A 12161-nucleotide genomic window follows, 5' to 3' on the forward strand; every position below is an offset into this window, starting at 1 on the left:
TTCACGTGTGGTTGGAATCATTTATATGTACAGTGGTACCTCGGTCCTCGACAACCCTGTGTTCAAATTTTCGGTATTCGATTCGAATTTTTGAGTCAATTTAACCTCGGTGTACGAAAATATTTTCTGTGAATTTATACTTGAGTTGAAGTACAAAAGTATTCTAAATCAAGGAGCACAAGGGGAACATGGGGCTGTAAAATAGCAGGACTTGAGATCAATTAGGTTTTCCTGCTGAGATTTATGTTACACTTAAGATAACAAATTAAAACCTGATAAAACACTTTACCATGTAGATGTGTGTGTGTGTGTGTGTGTGTGTGTGTGTGTGTGTGTACACAAGAAAAAAGAGCCTTACATAAAGACAGGATCTGTGGCTTGTAAATTGTTTCCTACAAAAAGTGCTTAAACATGAAAATATAAACATCATGGCAGAAGAAAATATGAAGTACTACAGCAGTACTGCAACAGTCGGACTTGGTAACTCATACAGAATATCTAATGTGTGCTGGACACTCCTGTGTCTTGGGAATCTGGTTTAAATAAATGACCAGCGAAGGTCTAAGCAGATTCACTTGCAGAAACTTGCTGCTCTACAGATTCAGAGGAAAAAGTCAATATTTCAGTATTTAGTAACTAATGCTTTGGTGTGTGATGGACAATTATTCTGCTTTACATAAAAAAAATATGGAAAAGAAATGTTACTTGGTGACTGGTCAAATATCAACACTAAAAGTTAAACTATTGGGTTATTGTGTTGCTGTGTAACATAAGTAAGGTTAAAATAGACTGCTGCTCAAGAGTTACTGTTTACATTAGCTTACTTAGCTAACTAAAGTGTAACTAGCCAAACATGACATAATTAAGATGACAGATTTATACACACACAATAAAATCCTTCATTGTTGCAAGTAAACATTAGATTTCGTATTAAAGAAACTCAGAAACTCAGATTATCATGTGCTCACCTTTACGTTTAGACAAATCCTGCAGGTCAGGCCAACGGGTCATGGGTGTGCAGGTGGTGGAATGGGTTCCATCGTAGGCTACAGTATTTCAGGCTGAGACACTGCAGTGTTAATGCTCTACTGAAATATTTGCACTCACTGCATTTAATAAAACCAAAAAGATACGTTGGTCCAAAAATAATGCATGCGCTGTAGTTCGGTTTGCTGTACTATAATTGGAAAACTGCTTTTTTTTTTTTTTTGAAATACAAGTAACGATAGATAAAGGATAATAGGATAATGTAGTGGAGTAGAAAGTAGGATATTTTACTTCAAAATGTAGTGGAGTGAAAATAAAATGTTTGAAAAGAATTTTATGCTTTAGTAAAGTAGATACTGTTAGAAGATACTTAAGTACAGTAACAAATTACATTTACTTAGTTACTGACCACCACTGCTGTTGTTTGCATTATTACCACTACTACTAAACTGCTAGTTCCACAATGCTTTTATTAGCCTATGGTACCTAACACTGCTTACTGTGTTGTGAGAGCACAGAAACCCAGTTGAATAGTTTTTTGTAGGTCTGTGAGGTAACATTTGGCCAGCATGTAGTTACAGAACAAACTGTGGAACTGACTGCCACTACATTGTTTTCACAAGAGACAAATCAAATGATCCACCAATGAACCATACAGATCAACTCTAGAGGTTTTTGTGTACCGCTTACTTGGGACTAAGTTCACACTCTTCATACTGTTGTTTCACTTACTGGATAAAATCTGAACTCTTTCTCTTTTTTGTGATGAAATTTGAGAATGACTGGTCAACATTTCCATTTTCTTTGCTGTTTAAACAAGGAGATTTGTGTTCCAACCAAAATGAAAATCAGTCTCCACCCCTTTTAAAGGTTCTTACTACTGCATCAGTCACATACCCTGGAAAAGCAGAACAGGATCAACTAAGATATTTTATACTGTAAAAGGTTAGGAACTACTAAAGAAAGTGCATTCTGAAAGGTATGTATCAGTGTTATGTGTTTGTAGCTAGTACTGCTAGTCTGCTTATAGTTTGATAGCCCTGTTTTGCTTATAATTATGTGTCAATAGATCTTTAACAGAGCGTTTACACTAATGTTTATTGAACTAGATGAGAAAGACTATGCTGACCTATTTAAATATTAAGTAATTGCGTTATTGATATTTCCTACTAAATTTTCACTATTACAATCATAGCTGTGTCTGTCAGCGTAAAAACATGTTAAATAAAAAATTCTTTACCTTTCCTGGAGTTACAGACAACTTGGTCATTAACATCATTCTTTGGTTGTATTGCTCTGATATTACAACCTGCTTGTGTGTGAGATTATAATAATCATACTTGTGAACAGGGCATGAGAGGGATTTCCCTAAAAATTTACTTTTAATGACACTTGACGAAACTACTTTGCATGCTTGGGCTGGCCATCTATACATTCCCTGTTAAACACACAGTTTAAATGCTGTAATATTTTACACATGTACAAGGAGTTCATTGCTAGCAGCAGACAGCAGAGACTGACCTAAACATGTCTATAAAATGTTCTATGATAAACATGATTGATTAATTCTAAAGTAGACATCAGAATAGACATCTACAAACACAAAAAACATCAATGAGTACTTTTTTTTTTTTAAGTCAAATAGGTCCATAATTATCTTTTTAATTTCCCAGCCATTCACCATCATGAAGCCCTGCCTTTTTCTCCTGACTATCACTGGTGAGCCTATTTTTTAAATGCTTTTTAATATTTTTTTAAATTTTGATCTTTTTCTATTCATTTTATTGTGATGCTGTGTTTTTGTGCTATAAGGAGATCCTGCACATGCTACCATTGTCAGTAACACTGTCAGTTAAGATGAATGAGATTCACTGTATGGATTTTGATCATGGGAGTTCATGTGTGATAATCATGATGCAGAACATTGGCCTATAGATTACAGCAAAATCCTTATAGGATGTATTGCTCTTAACATTTTGAGGGACCATATGCAGTGTTCACCTAAACGAATTAGCTCAAAAACCCGATGGACCAACTAGCTGGTTAACACTTATTGAGGCCTTGTTAAAAGGGAAAGACTATTCTTTGTCATGCTCAGTATGTGCCCTTCCTATAATTTTGAGTGACTGTAAATTATTGTGATCACTGTGATTGGATTGAAAATCACAACAGCTCAGGAATGTCCTATTATAGATTTTATTTTTCATTAGGAACAAATGTAAAACCATATGTACAGTAGATTTTACAATATATCACCTACAGGTCTTGTCCCAACTATCATTTCCATCCTGCAAACTGTCCCTCACAAGTATCACTTGATCACGACACCAGTGACATGGTCAACTGCACAAAGTTACTGCAGAGTGATGTACACTGACCTGGCAACAATAGAAAGCAATGATGACTGGGTAAGGCTAAATAAATTATTAGTAAGCCAAGGTATAACAGCACCTTTCTGGATCGGACTCTACAATGACATCAACAGTTGGCGCTGGTCCTTTAATGAAGTTCCACTGCAGAACACCACTTTTAGGAAGTGGGGTCCTGGGGATCCTGATAATAACTATGGATATGAATCATGTGGTATTATAAACTCCAATGGATACTGGTGGGATACCAAATGCACTGATTTGAGACCCTTTATATGCTACAATGGTGAGTCAGTATTTTGATTTGCTATTTTGGTTTGTTGTCTGGATTTGAAAAATATAATGCTCTAGCATTTCTTCTGACTTTATTAAGAAATACAAAATACTCATCCCTGTTACGTTGCTTAAATAGCATAGATGTTACTCAAGAATACTTTACAAATTAGAGAAATATATTAAAATGCAAAGTAGTCAGGTGGTTTTATATGTGGTTTTATGATTTTATATATTAATGTATTTGATTTTAATTTTAAAGGCTGTTGAATTTTAATAAATAAACTTAAATTCAAATTCAAATTAATGTTAACGATATTTAGACACCATTACACAGAAATGCAGTTGTGGGCAGTAGCAAAATAAATGTAATTCATTACTGTACTGTAATGATCTGCCAGAGGCAAAAGGTGTAGAATCCATATGCAGTTTATTAAAAAAAAAACAGAAAACAGAATCATAAACGGGGAAATAAGGCAGTGGTCAAAAGTACCGGAAAGCAACATGAAGCAAACAAAACTGAAACACAGCAAGCAGAATCAGAGTCGAAAAGGAAAGCAAGGTCAAGCACGGAAGGCAATATCAGATGTAGGCAATAATCAGAAGTCCGAAAAACAAACAAACATGGTCGTACACAAAAAACACAATGGCTACGTAACACTTAGTATGCAACCTGGAAGTGATACTGTGTGACCTATGGTGTGTGCATGCAGCTTAAATGTCCATCAGAAACCTGGGGCGGGAACTATGTGATGGTTTAAAACTCGGGAGAGGGCTCCCTCTGGTGTTCAGCGAGAGACCGAGATGTGACAGATGTGGCCCACCTCCTCTAGAAACACCTCCCGGTGTTCTTCTTTGTGGATGGCCCTGAGCATGAGGAGCCAGCCTGTGGGGGTGACTCCGGTGAAACTCCTCTATCAATGTGGGGTCTACAATGTCTGCTAGACTGTCTGCTAGAATATTGCCTGGAGTTCAGAAGAGCCTGTACTGGGTATGTGGGTGCTCCATCCATGTCCAGTGGTGGGGGGTGATTCGAGGACCGGCTGGTTTAAGGAGTGAGACATGGAATGTGGGGGAGATGTGGTAGGTCAGAGGGAGCCTTAAGCGATAGGATACAGGGTTAACCTGGTGGACGATTTTGAACGGCCCATTGAATGGGGGACTGAGCTTACAGCATGGGAGTTGGAGCCTCAAGTTCCTGGTAGAGAGCCAGACCCACTGTCCTACCTGGTAAGCAGGGTGCGGACGGCGACGCTGGTCTCCTTGGAGTCTCTGACGTTGAATCGCCCTCTGCAGCCGCACATGGTCTCGTTGCCTGGCCCAGTCATCCACTACAGGGACATCGGAGGGTTCCTCTGACCAAGGGAACAAGGGTGGTTGGTAGCCCAAGATGCATTGGAAGGGCGTGAGGCCAGAGGAGGAATGCGTCAGGGAGTTCTGGGCGTATTCTGCCCAGGGCAGGAACTCACTCCACTTGTATTGCTCTCAGCTGCAGTATATCTGAAGGAACTGCCCTATTTCTTGATTCAGCCACTCAGCTTGGCCATTAGACTGTGGGTGGTAACCTGAACTTAAGCTCACATTAATCCCCAATTTACCACAGAAGGCCAGCCAGATGCTTGAGGTAAACTGGGAGCCCCGGTCAGAGACTATGTCCTCAGGGAGCCTGTAGTTCCTGAACACATGGTGGAACAGGGTGGTGGCTGTCTCCAGAGCTGTTGGTAGTCTCTTCAGCGGGACGATTTTGCAGGCCTTGGAGAACTGGTCAATGGTGATCATTACCATGGTAAATCCATGAGAATGGGGTAAATCCATGAGGAAGTCTATAGCGATGTGAGACTAGGGCCGCTGTGGTATGGGGAGTGGTTCTAAGAGTCCCTCATTGAGTTGGCAGCTAGATTGTGACTGAGCACATGTGGTACAGGACCTCACATACATTTCCAGATCCTGGGCTACGGAAGGCCACCAGAATCATTGCTGGACCAGGCATGCAGTTCCGTGTATGCCAGGGTGTCCGTTGCTGGGAGACTCATGGGTCCACTGTATGACTTGAAGGCGGAGGGACGTCGGTATGTAGAGTTTTGTGGGTGGACAGGTGGCAGGATGCTGTTCCTCCGTGTGGGCTCTCTGAATTTCCTCCACCAAATTCCACTGAATAGGCCCCAGGACCACCGAGGACGGTATAGGTTCAGCTTGCTGGAGTGCATTAGTAGAGTCAAGTAGTAGTGATAACACATCTGCCTTCCCATTCTTGGACCCGGGGCAATAAGTGATGGAAAAATGGAACCTGGTGAAGAAGAAAACCCATTGGGCTTGGTGAGGATTTAGGTGTTTGGCTCCACGGAGGTACTCTAGGTTCTGGTGGTGTGTGAGAACAAGGAATAGGTGACGAGCTCCCTTGAGCCAGTAATGCCACTCCTCCAGTGCTGCTTTAATGGAAGGAAGCTCATGATTCCCTACATCATACTTCACCTCTGCCGGGGTGAGCTTCCTTGAGAAAAAGGCGCACAGGTGGAGCTTACCCATGCTGCTCTGATGCTGGGATAGTACAGCCCCAATGCCTGAGCTGGAAGCGTCCACCTTCACCACGAACAGGAGCTCGGGGTCGGGCTGGCAGAGGATGGGGGCGGTCGTGAAGCTAGGTTTGAGTTTAGCGAATGCTTCGCATGCCAGCTTAGACCATGAAAGTCTCTTGGGTTTATCTCTCAGTAGGGAAGTGAGTGGGCCCGCAATAGTACTGTAGTTTCTGATGAACTGGCAGTAGAAATTGGCGAAACCCAGAAATCGCTGGAGATTCTTGATGGTGGTGGGTTCAGGCCAGTCTGTGACAGATTTCACCTTGGCTTAATCCATTTCTACTCCGTCGGGTGAGAGAACATATCCCAGGAACATGACAGTCTTGCAATGAAATTCACATTTCTCTAGTTTAGCGTAAAGTTCACATTGTCCCAGCACAAACATGTTGTATGTGGTCCTCCCTGGAAGCAAATTAGAATGTCATCAATGTATGCTAAGATGAACTGATTGGGCATATTTCTGAACACCTCATTTATCAAAGACTGAAAGACAGCAGGAGCATTAGTTAGTCCATAGGGCTTGACCAGATATTCATAGTGACCTCTGGATGTATGGAACGCCGTCTTCCACTTGTCACCCTCCCTGATCTGCACAAGCTTGTATGCACTCCTTAGATCCAATTTGGAGAAAATGTTTTCCCCTTGTAGCTGTTTCAAAGCCACAGGAACCAAGCGGAGAGGATACGGGTAACGTATGGTTATAGCATTTAGTCCTCTGTAGTCAATGCAGGGTCTCAGTATGCCATCTTTTTTCTCCACGAAGAAAAATCCTCCTGTTGCCGGGGAAGTAGAGGGGTGGATATATCCAGCTGAGAGTGCCTCCTCAACATAGTCTTCCTTGGCTTTAGTCTCAGGGAGGGAGAGAGGGTACACTCGTTTCTTGGGTGGCATAGCTTTGGGGTAGAGCTCTATGGCGCAGTCCCAGGGATGATGTGGAGGAATGTGAGTAGCTCTTTCTTTACTAAATATCTCCTGCAGGTTGCTGTATTCCCTGGGAAGGGTGACAGACGTGCTGGTCTCAGGGCTCTTGATGGACGTGGTGAGACATGGGCGAGGGTTAGACAGTGCGGCGACCAGAGGGTTATTTCCTTATCCCTCCAGGAGATGTGGGGATCATGTAGCTGTAGCCAGGGTAGCCCCAAGATGATGGGGTTAGCAGGGCTGATTACGTAGAATGAGAGCTTTTCCTTGTGAAAAAGTCCCTAGGTGAGCTCCAATGGCATCGTGTGGCAGTAGTGGAATCCCTCTCCGATAGGCTGGTTGTTGACGACCATCACTCATAGATGTGGGGTGCATGGAACGGTGGGTAGATGGAGCTTCTCCATGAGCCTGCTGTCAATAATGTTTACGGCCGCCCCGGAATCTACTAATGCTGACAAAGAAACATGGTCATGAGCATGGCTCAACACAGCAGGTACAGAAACACTGGAATGGAGAACATGGATTCCCACCTGAGATTTGGAGGGCCACTCAGGGCAGTGGTAGAGTTGGTGTCCTGGGTTGCCGCAGTAGTAGCACAGGTGCTGCTCAGTACGACGATGGTGCTCCTCCTCCGAAACTTGTGCCCTCCCGAGCTGCATGGGTTCAACAGTGTCCTCTCTGGGGGTGGAGAACTCCGTAGACCAGCAAGGCTGATAGTGGGCATGCATGGACGTCAGGTGTTGGTGCCTAAGGTTGTCTAGGTGGATGGCGGAACTGATGTAGCTGGACAAGGCAGGCTAGCTCTGCTTGGAGAGCTGGATGAAGGCCCTCCCAGAACACAGTGAGTAGCGCAGTGTCGTTCCATCCCAATTGCGCAGCGATGGTATGGAATTTTATGGCATAATTAGCAGCCATGTCAGAGCCCTGGAGTAATTCCAAAAGCTGCACAGAGATGTCTGTGAGATGTCTTCCGACCCGCCGGGTACTTGAAAACCTCCTGAATTAAACCAGTAAAGTACGTGAAGGAGGTCTGGACCTGAGGATCCACACCCCAAACTGCCGAAGCCCAATCTAAAGCCTTTCCAGTTAATAATGATAATAAGAAAGCGCATCTGGTTGAATCTGTCTTGTACAGTTCGGGTTGATGAGTGAAGAAGATGTCACATTGGTCTATAAATCCCGGACAGCAGTCTGCAGATCCATCAAACTTATCCAGCAGCATCATCCGAGGAGATTCACGACTTGGAACTGGAGCAGGAGGGGGCGGGGGCATGGCCGAGACCGTGGCCTGGCTGCAGCCTGCAGCTGCAGCTGGCTATTTTCGGCTTGGAATGCCGCCACCTGATTCTGGTATGCGCGGATAATTTCACCCTGGAGAAGTAACACAGCCTGGTGATCTGCTGGATTCATCACTGGCATAGTATCCTGTAATGATCTGCCAGAGACGGAAGGTGTAGAATCCATATGCAGTTTATTAAAAAAAAAAAAGGAAAACAGAATCATAAACGGGGAACTGAGGCAGTGGTCAAAAGTACCGGAAAGCAACACGAAGCAAACAAAACCGAAACACAGTGAGCAGAATCAGAGTCGAGCAAGGAGAGCAATATCAGAGGTAGGCAATAATCAGAAATCCGAAAAACAAACAAACAAGGTCATACACAAAAAACACAATAGCACCGTAACGCTTAGTATGTAACCCGGAAGTGATACTATGCGACCTATGGTGTGTGCAAGCAGCTTAAATGTCCATCAGAAACCCGGGGCGGGAACCATGTGCTGCTTTAAAACTCGGGCGAGGGCTCCCTCTGGTGTTCAGCGACAGAACGAGATGTGACTTACTTAGATATCTTTTTCCAGTATCTGTACTTTACTAAAAATATACTTTACTGAAGTACTTTTTACTTTCACTCCACTATATTTTGAAGTAACCTATATCACATTCTACTCCACTACATTATTTCTTGTTACTGGTATTAATATAAAAAAAACACACAGACAGTTATCCAATTGCATTTGACCTATGTAGCTTATTGTTTTCATTAAATGCTGCGAGCACAAACGTTTCAGTACAGTAGAATTGTCACAGCCTGAAATACTGAACCCTATGAAGAAAGAAAACCCTGACCCCATTCCTCCATGTGCACACTCATGACCTATCCTGCAGGATTTGTTTCAAGTTGTAGAACAGAAGAAAGAGTCTTTCATATTCAGATTCCTGCTCTGCCTCAGTAACATATGATTTTGTCTTACAAGAATTCTTTTAAGAATTAATATATTCATTGATAAAAAGGATAAAACTAAAAAAACACTAACCCGTTGTACACAAAATTTAAGCTGATCAATATTGCTTATTTTACAAATTTGCTTCTATTTACATAGTGACCTAAAAATAGAATCTAAGATAATGTTTTGATATATTTTTTTTGTTTCAAATGTTTTTTGTTTTGTTTTGTTTTTTTCTAAAATTTTGGTTTCAGATTTTCAGAGCCCACAATGTTTAAAGTCAAATTCCCAAATTTCTATGACTTTTCATTGATTTTTTTTTTTTTCTTCAATTTTACAGGTAATAACAGTGGTGCTGACAGGTTTGTTGGGGTCACTAGTCCTATGTTGACCTGGTCTGAAGCTCAGGCTTACTGCCGAAAATTACACACAGACTTGGCCACTGCGACCAACAGCACAGAGAATGACCTGTTAATGAATGTGGCATCACAGATGAGTACTATTTGTTACTGGATTGGGCTTTATAGGGACACTTGGAAGTGGTCAGATGGGACCAAATTTTTAAATCTGCAGTGGACTTCTGGACAGCCAAATAACTTAAACAAAAATGAGAACTGTGGACTGCATTATACACTATTTGAAGATGCTTCATGCAGCAATCTGCACATTTTCATGTGTCACACCAGTAAGTAAAACATTTTGGCACTGTTAAATGCTAAAGTAATTCTACTCACCCCTCTACAGGGGTGCTCTTTTATTTGGAATCCAGCTTACCAAATGTCAAGTGATTCATTGTTATATAATATTTACACAATACTAGGCTGTTTTAGTTTTTCCAACTTTGCACTGGCTTCCCAGCATATGTGACTAGTCAAAATATTGAATGACTATAGGAGCTCAAGAATAAATATTGCATCTTTAATAATGGTAATTTACACCTCTTTCATTGGTTCTTTAATTATTATGTGGCTTGAAGTTTACACATGAATAAAGGATACATATGAGGAAGAGGAAAAAAACATGGGTTAATGTGGAGTTTGACACAGCATGCAAGAATAAAACAAGAATATGACACTTCATTCTTATCATTAAAACCTCAGATTCAGAATCCTTTCAAGAGTCAACTTTAACTGGACCAGCAAGCAAGTTTTAATATGCACTTATAGTGTTTTAAGAGTCTTTAAAATGCTAAATCTGTGTGTATCTGTGCTGTGATCCCCACAGTACCACCAGTGAGGGAACAGCAGATAGTGAGGCTGCAGGTGAAGTCTGATGGAAGTGTGTTAGATCCTGCTGTCCAGTTATTCATTTTGGAACTGGTGAGTTTTACATGACCATTGACAAGCCATAACTATTTAAAATGTTAAACCAGTAGTCTTGCACTTAAAAATAGAATTCCTCTTATACTCCTGATTTAAGACTGTATATACATTTGTATTCAGTAATTGACAACATTCAGTAATTCGGTAATTAAATCCTCTTCTATTCTGCAGATGAAGCAAAAACTGGTGGAAAATGGTGTGTTGAACACCACAGTGACCTGGAGAGTGCAGCCAGATGGAACCATCTTCCATAAGAAAAAGAGGGATGACCTGTAACTTCTCAAAGCATACCTTGATGCCAACAAGATTACAAGCTGACAGAAATTTAATTTACACCATTTAAACTTTTAGTCAGTAGAGTAAAGTCACCCAGTCAGGTTCACTTTTTCATGCCTAATGTAATGAGCAATAGTAGAGACTGTAGAGCTCATTTTAAAACTGTAATTGCATTATATTATTGTAAACTCTATAAAATTGAATATGCATTTTTAAATCAGACATTATTGCTTTATTTATAGCAATAATATTATTAATAGTAGCAATTTTAATGACTCAATAATAGAAATGTCTGGGTATTTTCTTTGCTTGTTTATTTGTTTTGCTGTCATGAGGAAATTGTTGTTGATTGTACTATGCTACTTTCAAGCTAATGTGATTCTATCTTATTAGTTATTACTAATACATTATTACAAATAAAGCATGGTACAAACTGTCCTCATGTCTACACTAGCAATAACTTCATTAATGTTAATAAACATGCTTTTAATAACATCCTACAGTATATATATACATACAGTGAGGGAAAAAATCCAGCCAGATTTGATCCCCTGCTGATTTTGTACGTTTGCCCACTGACAAAGAAATGATCAGTCTGTAATTTTAATGGTAGGTTTATCTGAACAGTGAGAGACAGAATAACAACAAAAAAAATCATTTTTTTAACATTTCAAAAAAGTTATACATTGATTTGCATTTTATTGAGTGAAATAAGTATTTGACCCCTTTGCATAACATGACTTAGTACTTGCAAACCCTTGTTGGCAATCACAGATGTCAGACATTTCTTGTAGTTGGCCACCAGGTTTGCACACATCTCACATCTCAAGGAATTTGGGCCCACTCCTCTTTGCAGATCCTCTCCAAGTAATTAAGGTTTTGTGGCTGACCCTTCAGCTCCCTCCACAGATTTTCTATGGGATTATGGTCTGGAGACTGGCTAGGCCACTACAGGACCTTAATGTGCTTCCTTTTGAACCACTCCTTTGTTTCCTTGGCTGTGTGTTTTGGGTCATTGTCAGGCTGGAATATCCATCCACGACCCATTTTCAATGCCCTGGCTGAGGGAAGGAGGTTCTCATCCAAGATTTAACGGTACATGGCCCCGTCCATTGTCCCTTCGTGTCACCTGGGGATGGTGAACTTGGGGTCATAGGCAGCATTCCTCCTCCTCCAAACACGGCGCGTTGAGTTGATGCCAAAATCCAGCTGAT

General features: G+C 41.2%; 1 protein-coding gene across 1 annotated transcript; it reads left to right on the plus strand.

Moving 5' to 3' along the window:
- The first annotated feature begins 1504 nt into the window (after positions 1-1504).
- On the plus strand, positions 1505-11536 carry LOC131349376 (C-type mannose receptor 2-like). The gene is made up of 6 exons (XM_058385002.1): positions 1505-1966; positions 2661-2706; positions 3250-3642; positions 9690-10034; positions 10574-10668; positions 10843-11536. The coding sequence occupies exons 2-6, from the start codon at positions 2673-2675 to the stop codon at positions 10945-10947; spliced, it is 972 nt and encodes a 323-aa protein (XP_058240985.1). The 5' UTR covers positions 1505-1966; positions 2661-2672; the 3' UTR covers positions 10948-11536.
- Positions 11537-12161: the final 625 nt, after the last annotated feature.

This window comes from Hemibagrus wyckioides, linkage group LG29 (genome assembly GCF_019097595.1).
Source record: "Hemibagrus wyckioides isolate EC202008001 linkage group LG29, SWU_Hwy_1.0, whole genome shotgun sequence".
In the NCBI taxonomy this organism is placed as follows: domain Eukaryota; kingdom Metazoa; phylum Chordata; class Actinopteri; order Siluriformes; family Bagridae; genus Hemibagrus; species Hemibagrus wyckioides.

Bases quoted from the DNA above. Each gene is read 5' to 3' on its own strand.
- LOC131349376 (XM_058385002.1), top strand. From the start codon at position 2,673: ATGAAGCCCTGCCTTTTTCTCCTGACTATCACTG. The intron at 10,035-10,573 runs GTAAGTAAAACA...TGATCCCCACAG, and splicing joins CATTTTCATGTGTCACACCA to TACCACCAGTGAGGGAACAG. The intron at 10,669-10,842 runs GTGAGTTTTACA...TCTATTCTGCAG, and splicing joins AGTTATTCATTTTGGAACTG to ATGAAGCAAAAACTGGTGGA.